General features: G+C 34.1%; 1 protein-coding gene across 1 annotated transcript; it reads left to right on the top strand.

Moving 5' to 3' along the window:
- The first annotated feature begins 757 nt into the window (after nt 1–757).
- LOC123666164 (zinc finger protein 595-like) lies at nt 758–13,342 on the top strand. Its single transcript, XM_045600369.1, has 11 exons — nt 758–929; nt 1,461–1,580; nt 2,124–2,537; nt 3,049–3,222; nt 5,792–5,964; nt 7,506–7,583; nt 8,280–8,450; nt 9,429–9,539; nt 10,069–10,180; nt 11,046–11,141; nt 13,180–13,342. Exons 1-11 carry the CDS (start codon nt 804–806, stop codon nt 13,321–13,323), a joined length of 1,719 nt encoding a protein of 572 aa, XP_045456325.1. The 5' UTR covers nt 758–803; the 3' UTR covers nt 13,324–13,342.
- The last annotated feature ends 439 nt before the right edge of the window (nt 13,343–13,781 follow it).

Here is a 13,781-nt window from a genome sequence, read left to right as displayed (position 1 = left end):
ATTAAATCAAAAATCCTATCTGATTGGCGTGATCTTTGGCGACAAACCTTGTTAAGAAAAGGATCTTGGTATGCTCAGATAAATCAAGATATTGGAAAAAGTCCTTGGTTTACTAAATCGCATCAACATAGAAGCAGAAAATATTATACAATACTATGCCGCTTGAGATTTGGACATTGCAGATTTAATGCACATTTGAATCGTATGCGTATCATCTCATCGCCCGTTTGCCCACATTGCACCAACAACTCTACACAGTCTTTAGATCACATATTTTTTGAATGCTCCGCTTTTAATCTGGAACGCCTCTTATTTATAGCCAACTTGTTATCAACTTCTGGACCAAAAAATGTCCCGCGCAATACACAAGATTTATTGACTAATTTGGATAACTATACTAGTATATTTGAATTTATTTGCAATACTATCAATGATATTTGAAACAGGATCAGGACCTTCATTCATCGGATGTGAAATTTTATTTTGATATTTCAGGCTTCGGCCTATTACAGACTTGGTTTCGACCTCGCCTATCACTTATAGACAAAGAAGAGTAGACGAAAATATGAAATTTCAGACTTGGTTTCGGCCTTACTCTACCAGTCATCGAATCAGAAGAACAATAAAGTTACTTCAGACTTGGCTCCGGCCTTTTGATATATCAGAACGAAACTTACAAATTCAGACTAGGCTGTATGGATTATAGTCCTTTGCCTTTCCCTATTGGGGATAAATTTTAAAACAACAACAACTTAACCCAAACAAAACAGACGCTTAAAATGAAATCAAAATAATCAATAAAAATGTCTTTTAGAGATAGAATTATGACTGAAGTATGCTATGGGTGTCTTAATAATGACCGCAGGATGGTGAAAATAGAACAATACGATGTAAAACAGTGTTTTTTACAAATTATTAGTGAATTACCGGTATGTGTACTATGTTTATAATTATAATAATTAATATTCCTTATTTTATGACTCGCATGTGAGCTGAAAATATAAATATTTTGCAATGTAATAGCAGTGTGGTCTAAAATTCTCATTTTAGTTTACAATTACATTGAATATCAAGCCAGCATAAATTATGTATTGTCAATATTTATTTATTTTTTGTTATAATTTACAGTATTTGTGACCGATAATAAAACATTATTTACAAATAGACCTGTGTTCGCTTCGCTTGGTGTAAAATTTTTCTGATTAGGAAACTTAATACCACTAAATTAAAATCTATATTAATATTGTAAAGCTGAAAACTTTGTTTGTATAAACGCTAATCTCAAGAACTACTGCTTCACATTGAAAAATTACCTTTGTGTTGGATAGCCTATATACTAAGGAAGGCTATAGGCTATTGTTTTCTTCAAATAACAAATGTAAAATAGCGGGGCACAGCCCGTAATATAGCCCGTGACACTTATGATTTATGTATATTGTTACTAAATATTTCTGTTACAGATTACGTTAGCAGATATACAAGTTCAACTTTGCTATGAATGTGCCGCCCTATTATTGAAGTTTACCAAGTATAAACGAAGAATATTGGCCTCATATAAAACTATTCAAGATAACGTTCAAGTAAGTGTCTATAATTATAATTAAAAAAATTATATCAACTGTTTGGTATATTGTTCCATCCTCAGAGAGTACGTCAAGCAGTCAGCCCTAGTTGTACAATACACCAGGTGTACCATAGTAACCATTTTTCATAAGCTGTACAAATAAATAAAATTTGAGTGTCTGTTTGTAATATTAAAATAACTGCTTTTTACTAAAAGCATATGGATATATACATGGTGCATATACCAAAATAATATTTTCTCAATTTTTGTCTGTCTGTTTGTTCTGGCTAATCTCTAAAACGGCTAGATCAATTTTGCCGGGAATTTCACTGGTAGATAGCTGGTGTAATAAGGAGTAACTTAGGCTACTATTATTTTAGAAATTTATTTATTTTATAACTCTGCAAAATGAACAATAACTTTTTTCTTAAATTCCATGTGGACACAAGTCACACAAAGTCGCGAGCACAGCTAGTATTCAATATATCTTCCAACCTGGCTCAATACATACATTAACCAAGTCTTATTCTATTTTAAATTCAAACCATTAATTTTACAGGATTTATTGATATACAAGAGCTTAAAATATAACAATTTAGAAATAAAAAACCTATATAATATATCAACACCATATCCTCAAATAGACGATGAAATGCCTCAAATAGAAATAATTAAAACAGAACTAAATACGGACGAATGTGTATCAGATATAAAAGAAGAATGTGACTTCTCAGACGATGAACCATTAATTAAAGTTAAAAAGAGAAAGAAAAAGAATGGACATATTAAGAAGGAGACCGAAGATGCACAGTATATAGAAGTAGAGTTAAATAGAGATGAAATAGCAGAAGAAATGAAGGCTCTATCGACCAGAGAAGATTATGTTAATGCAATGTTTAGGTGTGAGAAATGTTTTTCATCGTTTCCTAATGCAGATGATCTTAGTGATCATATACATCTCAAGCATGAACTGGTAAGTTAAGTATACATTTAAATTAATACGTGAACTTGTAACCGGGTGAATCAATTTCGATTTTTTTTAAATCGAAAGTTATTACCCGGTTAAAAGTTCAGAGGTAACATACATAAAAAAATATATGAAAACCTCCTTCTTTCATGGAAGTTGATTAATTATAAAAATACTTATAAGACATTAGTTGATTACTTAAATTGGAATCGGAAAATTATACAATGTGTTGCTCTGAAAAAACAAAGATTTTATTATACAATTTTTCTTTATACATTTTGATACAAAATTAATTATAAAAACCCTTAACGTACCTGAAAAAACAAAGAAACGACATTTAAAGCTATTTACCAATTCCTATACATAAAATTAAAATTAAATATTTCTTTTATATGTGACTATTATGAAGTGTCAAAATCTCTTTATAAAAACAATACATATTACTACTGCTATAAAAAAAGGTACTATACAAATATACAAACTCAAAGGAATATATTCCTTTATATACTTTTTCCAGAACTCATCAAAATATAAATGTTCAATATGCGAGTGTTCGTTTTCAACGGAGGTGTCATACAACTATCATACAAACAAACATGCAAGGAGGTACCAGTGCGTTGTATGTGTGGAGAGATTTAGCAGCAAGCGAGGTGTTTTGAAACACTACAATCTGGTACATTGTCACAGGTATGTTTCTGAAGTAAAGCCATTTTACGCACGCTTGACTTGTTTGGAGCTGTTAATGCGTGACGAGAGCGTTACGAAAAGTGCGATTGGGCGAGGCGAACGGAAGATAGATATAAGTTAGATGGAGCTAAGGAAGTTTATTATTTCCCCGTTTCTTCTTCTTTTTCATCTTTCTTATAATCTCTTTTTATTAAAAGGTGAAACGGTAAATAATAATTATTATTTATTGCAGACATCAGTCCATATTTGTGTTAAAGTCTGTTCAACGAGAAGAGATACCAAACGTAAACAAAGCCCATCATTTTTTCGTAGCGACGACAGAACAAACAAAATATAGTCTATCTCTTTCTATCTTGTTTGTTTGCTATCTGCTGCTCGTCTCTCTGCAAGGTCGAACGATATTTTAACTGGCTTTGAAAACAATTGGATCGCGGACGGCTCTTTGATTTTGTATTATTTATTTTTATGGCTCTTTGATTTTGTATTATTTATTTTTATTTCATTCCGTGTCCTGAAGCGTTCGGGGTGATTTTTATATTTTGATAATTATTATTTAAGAAGTATCAAATCTTATACAAATAATTGTATTTAATTAATTATATTAAATTAAGTAATTATAAAAATATAAATATATTTTACATTTTAAAAATTTGTGTAAATAAAAAAAGGTTACAAAACCCTGCATAGTTGAAAGACCTCGCATTTGGTTTGTTTACGTTTGGTATCTCTTCTCGTTGAACAGACTTTAGTTACATTTTCTTTTTAAACTTTGTTAGTTTCAATATGTGTGACGAACTAATTATCGCTTCAGTCTGTAATATCCCACTGCTGGGCATAGGTCTCTTTCCCCATGTAGAAGACGGATCAGAGCTTAATTCACTACGTTGCTTCAAGCCGCGTCGGCGGATAACAAATTATATTAAATCAAAATCCAATCAAACTTAAAATCAATACTAAAATTCATGTATATTAAAGTATTTTAATTGTAAAATTATTTACAGAACGAACATGGAATATAATTACGGTGATAATTTGGACAATTGTGATGATGTGATGTGTAACGCTGATGTTCGTCAAGATCAAGATATCAGGTGGTTATCCAAGCTTCATGTTAACAGTTTAGTGATTAATTTTTTCCATTGATAATAACTTTTAATCGACTTCAATAAAGGTGGTGAGCATTCCGACTGTATTTTTTTATGTGTGCTAAACTTAAGAACTTTTTGCTGGGTGGACTGATTTAGTGACTTCAAAAGGTGCCACACGTCAATGGTTCCATTTAAATTTAAGTTATATCTGTAGTAGATTTTATGTTTTACGTATATTAAACTATACTTATTATATCAGTCAGTCAGTTCAGCCTATTGCAGTCCATTGCTGGACATAGGCCTCCCCAAGCTCGCGCCAGACATCCCGGTTTACCGCGATCCTCATCCAGCCTACACTGGCAATCTTACGTAGACCACCTTATTATTATACTTTACTTGTGATCCGCTCCGGCTTCACACAGGTGCAATGCTGATACTAAATATAAAATATAAAATAAATATTAACAATGTAAGCGCAAAAAAATATGTTTATTTATGACATCACATTTGAAACCTCTTAAACTATCAGTGTTCCCCTACTATATTATGCGTGTATTAAACATATAATCCTTTCTCGTGAATCACTCTATTTACTAAAGAAAACCGCATCAAAATCCGTTGCGTAGTCTTAAAGATCTAAGCATACATAGGGACAGACAGTCAGCGGGAAGCGACCTTTTTATACTATGTAGTGATTGTAATTTATTCTAATTCATTTAAAAATTACTTGTAACCAAAGGTTGTCTGGAAGAAATTGCTCTTTTAGCAACAAGACCACCGTTGTACATCTTAACTTTGTTTTTAATTTTTTTTCTTTGTATCGTTTGATGGTGTACAATAAAGAGTATTGTTGTTATTATTACTTGTCGCTGTCAGTTAGTCGTTTTTAACCGACTTCCAAAAAAGGAGGAGGTTCTCAATTCGACTGTATTTTTTTTTTTTTATGTATGTTACATCAGAACTTTTGACCGGGTGGACTGATTTCGACAATTTTTTTTTTATCGAAATAATCGGTGTGTGTCAATTGGTCCCATTTAAATTTATTTGAGATCTACCAACTACTTTTCGAGTTATATCTAATAATGCGTTTTTACTTGACGCTTTTTTCGTCGACCTACGTTGTATTATATACCGCATAACTTTCTACTGGATGTACCGATTTTGATAGTTCTTTTTTTGTGTGATAAGGAAACCAGGATCTGATGACGGATCCCAGAGAAATCGAGGGAAACTCTCGAAAATCTGCAATAACTTTTTACTGGGTGTACCCAGTTTTTATAATTTTTTCAGTACCGGTTTTGACAATTTTTAATTTAATCGAAAGCTGATATTTATCATGTGGTCACATATAAATTTTATCAAGATCTGATAATTACTTTTTGAGTTATCTTTGATAACGCGTAGTTACTTGCCAAATTTTTCGTCGATCTACGTTGTATTACTCGTCGATGAAATTGAAGTCGGTTTTTTTTTTTCGTTTGTGAGCAAACACAATTATCTTCAACAAACATTAATTTTATTTCCAGTGCACAAGAACAGACATTCCCCTGCGAGTTTTGTGGGAAAACCTTCAAGTGGCGAACGTCCCTCAGGAAACATCTGGAGACGCATAGAATCGAAACCGGGGAGAAGAGGAAACCGTACTGCGCGCCTTGCAGGTATTTATGACTTTTTAAATATCAGGAAATTATATGCTAATATTTATTTCGCCATAAGGTAATTCAACGGACGTCAAAATAAAATTGACATGTCGAAAAAAATATATAGCAGTAATGGTAGCAAATCAGCAAACAATTTCAAAATTGCTACAAGTTTACATTACAGACAGCATTGGTATGAGTTAGTGATGTGCTGGATCGTCAAAAATGTATATCCGCGGATACGGATACGGATACGGATATTTATTTATTTATTTATTTATTACTTCTTGCATACATATAATCAAACACTTTCCGTAGTAAAAAAAAGAAGAAAAAAAAAACAGAACAGAAATAAAATTAAACAAAAAGCAGTTACAATAACAGCATGCAAAGGCGGTCTTATTGCTTCAAGCAATCTCTTCCAGACAACCCCAAGATTTAGTATCAAGATCCGCGGATACGGATACGGATCTTTATTTACTCACTCAGTCGGTGTCGGCACGTGACCTGAAAACGATAGTTGACGTCACGCCCGCCGTAGGACAGGTTTCAACTTGATTTGCGCGCGTATTTTTTTAACCGACTTTTAAAAACCGTATTTTGTTATGTATGCTACCTCAGAACTTTTTACAGAATGGATCGATTTCGATGATTCTTTTTTTAATTGAAAGGTGTTGCGTGTCACGTGGCCCCATTAAAATTTAATTGAGATTTAAGAAGAACTTTTCAAGCTATATCTAATAATACGTATTTGCTGGACAATTCTTTCGTCGATTTACGTTTGTGTTATACTACATAACTTTTTACTGGATTCACCGATTTTGATAATTCTTATTTTAATCGAAAGCTGGTGCTTGTCTTGTAGTTTCAATTAAATTTGCTTGAGATCTGATAACTACTTTTGTAATGAAGTCGGTTTTTTTTTTTTTCGTTTGCGAGTAACAATTATTTAGCAACCAGGTCCAGCAAACGGCGAGCATCTAAAAAGCTTAGTAAAGTGTGATAATATCCGAAAAAGTTTTTTCAATAAAAGAGTTATTTGTTTTTAATTTTTTTTATATTTATAAAAATAAAGTCATAGTCATAGTCACCTTCTATGTGTAATAGTGATCTTATAAGATCAATGATTAGTAATCAACTGATTTAGTATCTTTGAGTTCTATACTATTAGTATGGTAACTTACTAGAATATATGTTTGGTATTAAAAGTGACAAGAGATTTGTTTAAATTATACTACTCTAAGATATTATGAAGCATTTTATCCTGTCAATTGAATTTGTAAATTAATAAAAGATCCGCATGAAAGTGACGGATACGGATACGGATCTCATTTTCCCGCGGATATCTGCGGATACGGATACGGATATCCGGAATGTCACTAGTATGAATAGGTGTACTACGAGCGGCAGTAACAGTATCAATAATTTTGGCAGCGGTAGCGGTAGCGTTAGCGATAGTGGTAGAGATAGCGGTAGCGGTAGCGGTAATGGAAGCGATAGTAGTTTTGCCCAGCTATGGGACTTTAAAATTGACTACAGTCATGTCTTCTTTTTCGCAGATTGTCCTTCACAACCACCTCGAACTTACAGAAACATGTCCGAACAAGTTCAAAACATCAAATACAACTTAAATTAAGGTAGTACTATTAGTGCTGTGCGTAATATTAGTTTACTTTTTTTTCGTTTCATTAAGAAATTTGCATTTTATATTTTGGTGCGCTGTCACTAATTATTTTTATTCAATATTTCGTATACCTGTTATCAACATACGTATCAGAAATGTACCGAAAAAAAATATACAAAGTTTTCGACTGCCAACCACGGTCATTCAATGGGGAGGTCCTGTAGGTGTTGCAGATCAACTACGTGAAAAAATAACCCTAGCTCCTTTTTTAACCGACTTCAAAAAAGGAGGAGTGTTTTTTTGTATGTTCGGGGATAACTTCGTCGTATATGAACCGATATTGATACTTCTTTTTTTGTTGGATAGGAGATATCCCAAGTGTGGTACCATTATAAGGAAACCAGGATCTGATGATGGAATCCCAGAGGAACCGAGGAAAGCCCTCGAAAATCGTAGTGACGACTAGTGCGTTTGTTAATTTTTTTCGTCTGCTTACGTTGTATTACTTGTCGATGAAATTGAAGTCGGTTTTTTTCGTTGACGAGCAAACACAATTATTTAAGTGTTACTTTGTCTTAATATACTCTGGCAAGGTCTTGCATGAACCGTGCTTTGCTATTACGCGCCTAATGAATGTCTTGGCCTATTGGAACTACATATATATACATGTATAAACCTACAGCCTTATTTATTTAGCAATTTCTTCCAGGAAGCTAACAGAATCACTACCGGATCTGACCGGTCCGGACAGACACAAAGCTCAGCTGGAGATTAGGACATCCGTAAATAAATCGAGACTCCAGTATCCTTGCACTCAATGTGATAAACGTTTCCTTTGGAGAGGGAATTTGTTGAGACATATGAACAGTCATGCAGCAAAGTAAGTGTTTAATTATATACTATAGCTGACCTGGCGAACTTGGTACCGCCATTCTTTTTTTAATCTAATATATAAAATTCTCGTGTCACAGTTTTCGTTGCCATACTCCTCCGAAACGGCTTGACCGATTTTGATGAAATTTTTTGTGCTTATCCGGTATCTATGAGAATCGGCCAATATCTATTTTTCATTCCCCTAAATGTTAGGGGTAGTCCACCCCTAAATTATTTTTTTATTTTTTAGACAAAATTTTTAATTTCTATTTTTTTATGATACAACATTAAAAAATACATACAACCCTAAATTTTCAACCCTCTACCATCAACCCCTATTTTTAATAGCGTTTAGCGGCAAGACAACGATTGCCGGGTCAGCTAGTTTTACAATAAAGATATCGCGGTCATTAGCCGAAATTAAATTAATATAGATTATATTTAATTTTTTATTAAACAAAAAAAACATTCAAGAGGCTTCTTATATATTAGTTTCCTGACATAATAAAAAAACAGCGTATTTCGTCAAGTGGTTCTCGCGTTACTTTGCTATCATCCGTATGTATCTTTGTCCAACTTAAAATATCACATCATCATCACTTCAGCCTATCGCAGTCCACCGCTGGACATAGGCCTCCACAAGTTTGCCCCAAAAAATGGCGTGAACTCATGTGCGTTGCCCATAGTCACCACGCTGGGCAGGCGGGTTGGTGACCGCAGGGCACTTTGTCGCACCGAAGACGCTGCTGCCCGTCTTCGGCCTGTGTATTTCAAAGCCAGCAGTTGGATGGTTATCTCGCCATCGGCTTTATAAGTTCCAAGGTGGTAAAGAAACTGTGTTATCCCTTAGTCGCCTCTTACGACACCCACTGGAAAAGAAGGGGTTTTATCTATAAGGTACAAAAATTCATTTAAACTTCCCAAGTATTTGCGAACGTCATTTACTGACCATCCCCTCTGTAACTGTATTTAATTTAATTTTCAGGGCCAACGGTGACCTAATATGCAAGCCCTGTAACAGAACGTTTTCATCAATAGCGACCTACCAGCAACACATGAAGATAAGTAAGAAACACGTGTCCGAAAACGACTTCAAGTATGCACTGTGACCTTTTATGCTTCTTATGTTTATTTAAATCTCGATAAAATTTAAATTGTGGTCCCATTTTGATATATATGTAAGTAGGTACCGACTAGTGCGGGTACTATGAAAATGATTGTATTAAAATAATATTATGCTCAATGTAGGTAACTCAGTTCCGCATTAAATGTTAACTAGCAGCAAGTCTTTCCTTTGGTTCCTATTTTTTTAATATTATTGAATACTTAAATATTTATCACGTTTCATCAAGGCAAGTGCCAGCTGAATAATGTGTGGTTGCTCATAAACGAGGAAAAGAAACCGACTTCTATTTACAAGTAATAAAAATAAGGTAGTTGAAGAAATAGTCTTTTAAATACACATTGTTAGGGATAACTCACTTTCAAATAAAAAAAAATTAAAATCGGTATTATAAAAACATATGAAGTAACACAGATAAAAAAATACACTCAAATTGAGAACCTTCCTCTTTTCTTGAAATCGAAGAAATATGTGTTTAATTTTATTTAAACTTTTTTCCTAGATTCATGTGTAGTGACTGCGGTAAGAAATTCCCTACAAAGTCTCGTCTGAGAGATCATATCAACTGGGAGCACTTGAAAAACTTCGTATATAGCTGCGATGAGTGTCAGAAGGTGAGCCAATTTATTTTAATTATTTTATGTTAATTACTTTGAAGAAAATAGTGTAAAGTAACTGTGCCCCGCGATTTCACAGGCGTTAACAGGCGTTAGCCTTTAGCTATCCTCGGGAAAGGGCTATTCAAGACAAAAAAAAAATCAATTTGTACCAGTTGTTCCTGAGATTAGCACGTTGAAACAAACAACGTAACTTTTCAGCTTTATAATATTAGTATAGATTATGCTTTATAATTTGACGATAGTTAGTTTTTTTTTATTGTATACCTTTGCTATCTGGTACCTACCAAAGCCACTATGAGACAGGCTTCATAGTTGGCCATTGTTTCTACTTATGTTGGGAGCATACATTGAGAAACATTAAGATTTTATAAAATGACGAAGGTTTGGTACTCACGGGCTCCTGGTCTATAACAGATAATGACAGAAACACAATTAATCATGACAGAAAAAAGTTAATCATGATAGATAATAGACAGATAGATATCAGAAACAAAGTTAATCGTTTAAGCTAGTAACAGAAAAGAGTTAATCTCTTCTTCAGATTAAAATAGCTTTCAATAGTGCCAAATAAGCACAGATGATTTCGCCAATGTCACGTAGAAAAGAGTAAATCTCAGCTAAACTCAGAAACAAAGCTAATCATGACAGGTAATGTCAGAATGAGAATTAATTATGACAGGTTAGTATAAAAACAGAATTACTCATGTCAGATAATATCAGAACAGAGTTTATCATGTCAGATAATGTCAGAATAAGAGAGAAAATCATAGCAGATAATGATAAAAACATGTTACTAAATCAATGAAATTCTCTTTAAATTTTTATTCCTTTTTATATTTCAAAGTGTTGTAATTTAAAGGTATTCAAGACTAGCAACTCGGTGTATCTGCACAAGCAAGTGCATAAGAAGGACGTCATCGAGCATTTGTGTGATCACTGCGGGAAGCCGTTTCCGGTGAGTACAGATTAATATATTTTACAACTTCCAATATTAAATTTGTGTAGGCTCGACTTTAAAATGGTTGTTTGATTTTGTTAAAGCAAGGTAGTTTTCTATATGGACTTGACTTATTATTGCTGTTGAGTGGTTGATTTAGTCTGTAACATCCAACTGCTGGTCATAGAACTCTTTCTCCTCGACTTCAATTAAGTCGATGGTGTTCTCATTTTATTAATCGTTGATGTAACAACCGCTCTGAATAAACTTCGACCGTTTTGCGGGTCTATTTCGACACCAACAATTTATACAACGCCAACTCGAATTTTCGATAAGTTGTTTTTTTTTAATGCGAACTTGATAAAATGTAGTTTTATATGTAACTAGCTGACTCGGCAAACGTTGTCTTGCCTCTAAACGCTATTTAAAAATAGGGGTTGGTGGTAGGGAAGGGTGAAAATTTAGGGTTGTATGTATTTTTCAACGCCAAATCATAATAAAATAAAAAGTATACAATTTATCCAAAAATTAAAAAAAATTGGGGTGGACTACCCTTAGGGAGATGAAATTAGATGTTGTTCGATTCTCAGACCTACCCAATATGCACACAAAATTTCATGACAATCGGTCAAGACGTTTCGGAGGAGTTTAACTACAAACACCGCGACACGAGAATTTTATATATCAGATTGCAATGAATATATTAACTATTAAAGACACCAAAATTCCGTAATACGTTTTTACCTTTTATAAGCCTGTATTGTATAGTTCACTTTTATGAGTTAGCTTAGTATAAATAGTTGGTGTCGAAAATGATTTGTGTAAATATTTCCTTCCGGTTTGGATGTCGGAGGGATGTTACAGGCTGAATGCAACGCATGCATGTAAACTGAAGTCGTTTTCTGGAGTAAAACTTCTATACGCACGATGCGTGACGTAGCGTTACGAAAAGTGTGATCTGGCGAGGCGGACGGAGTAAGAGAGAGAGGTGCGAGCACTGATTTTCTTTCTCTCTTTCTCTCATAGCCAGTTACTTTTCGTATATCTAAGACACAGTGCAGCCCTATTGTGTAGAAGTTTTATTTCAGTCGTGTGGTCTAAAACACACTCGTTTTTTTTTTCGACATACTCTAACAGTACACGGCGCCCTGTTCTGTAATTTGTCAATCTCATTGCTACCAATATAGTTGTAATGCTGGCTCACTATAGATACTCGTATGTTTTACCAATTCACGCGCAAATTAAATATATTCTATTGTAATTCAGTTATCAATAGTTAGTTATAAATATACTTATTATCTTCTTAAGCCGCACTACGCCTGGTAATTATTTATTTGATTTGTTGAATCCCACGACACAGGCATCGCCTAGTGTGGGATTCACTGTTCCTTTCATGTAATGTGTATCTTTACACTTAAATAAACTATTTTTAACCGACTTCCAAAAAAGGAGGAGGTTCTCAATTCGACTGTATTTTTTTTTTAATGTATGTTACATCAGAACTTTTGACCGGGTAGACCGATTTCGACAAATTTTGTTTTAATCGAAAGGTGGTGTGTGCCAATTGGTCCCATGTAAATTTATTTGAGATCTAACAACTACTTTTCGAGTTATATCTAATAATGCGTTTTTACTTGACGCTATTTTCGTCGACCTACGTAGTATTATACCGCATAACTTTCTACTGGATATACCGATTTTGATAATTCTTTTTTTGTTGGAAAGGGGATATCCCTAGTTTAGTACCATGATAAGGAAACCAGGATCTGATGATGTTATTCCAGAGAAATCGAGGGAAACTCTCGAAAATCCGTAATAACTTTTTACTGGGTATACCGATTTTGATGATTTTTAATTTAGTCGAAAGCTGATGTTTATCATATGGTTACATATAAATTTTATCGAGATCTGATAACCACTTTTTGAGTAATCTTTGATAACGCGTAGTTTCTTGACTATTTTTTCGTCGATCTACGTTGTATTACTTGTCGATGTAATTGAAGTCGGTTTTTTTTCGTTTGCGAGCAAACACAATTGTTTTTTTTTTTTGTTCCAGAGCCAGGCGAAGCTCCGCAGCCACATCCTGGGCCTGCACTCCCGCGCGGCGCCCTACCGCTGCCCGGCCTGCGGGGCGCGCTTCTCCTGGCACTCCTGCCTGTCGCGGCACGTCCGCCAGAAGCATCGCCGCGACGACGCCTAATAAAACATGTCCAACTGTTGCCTTTCGTTTCATTATAATCAATCATTATTCAAAGCTCTAAAGTAACCTATTTTGGGTGGGTCCTCCGACCAGACGGATGTTGTGGCTGGTGGGCTACTGCACCCCCTCCCACCCGACGATTCTTGTCGGGTTCTTGTATATGTCGGACAAGTTTAATATCGCGATGTAGGATACGTCAGTTATTAGTTCGTATGTTGCGAGATAGATGTCCCGATATCAATAACTATTGTAGAAGTATTGATATTTTATAGAATCAAATTGAGAATATTCTCCTTTCTTGGAATGCGGTTAAAAATAAAATAGATTAAAATATCACATTATGGATAAAGAAGCTCAAGTTTATGTCTGAAAGTAATGGTAAATTTTTATTCCCAATCCATTCCTATTTATCTAATAACACCTATAAAAATAAATAAGATTTGTGTGTCTGTTTATAA

This window comes from Melitaea cinxia, chromosome 25, assembly GCF_905220565.1.
Source record: "Melitaea cinxia chromosome 25, ilMelCinx1.1, whole genome shotgun sequence".
Classification (NCBI taxonomy): domain Eukaryota; kingdom Metazoa; phylum Arthropoda; class Insecta; order Lepidoptera; family Nymphalidae; genus Melitaea; species Melitaea cinxia.
This window is presented reverse-complemented; position numbering and strand designations above follow the sequence as displayed.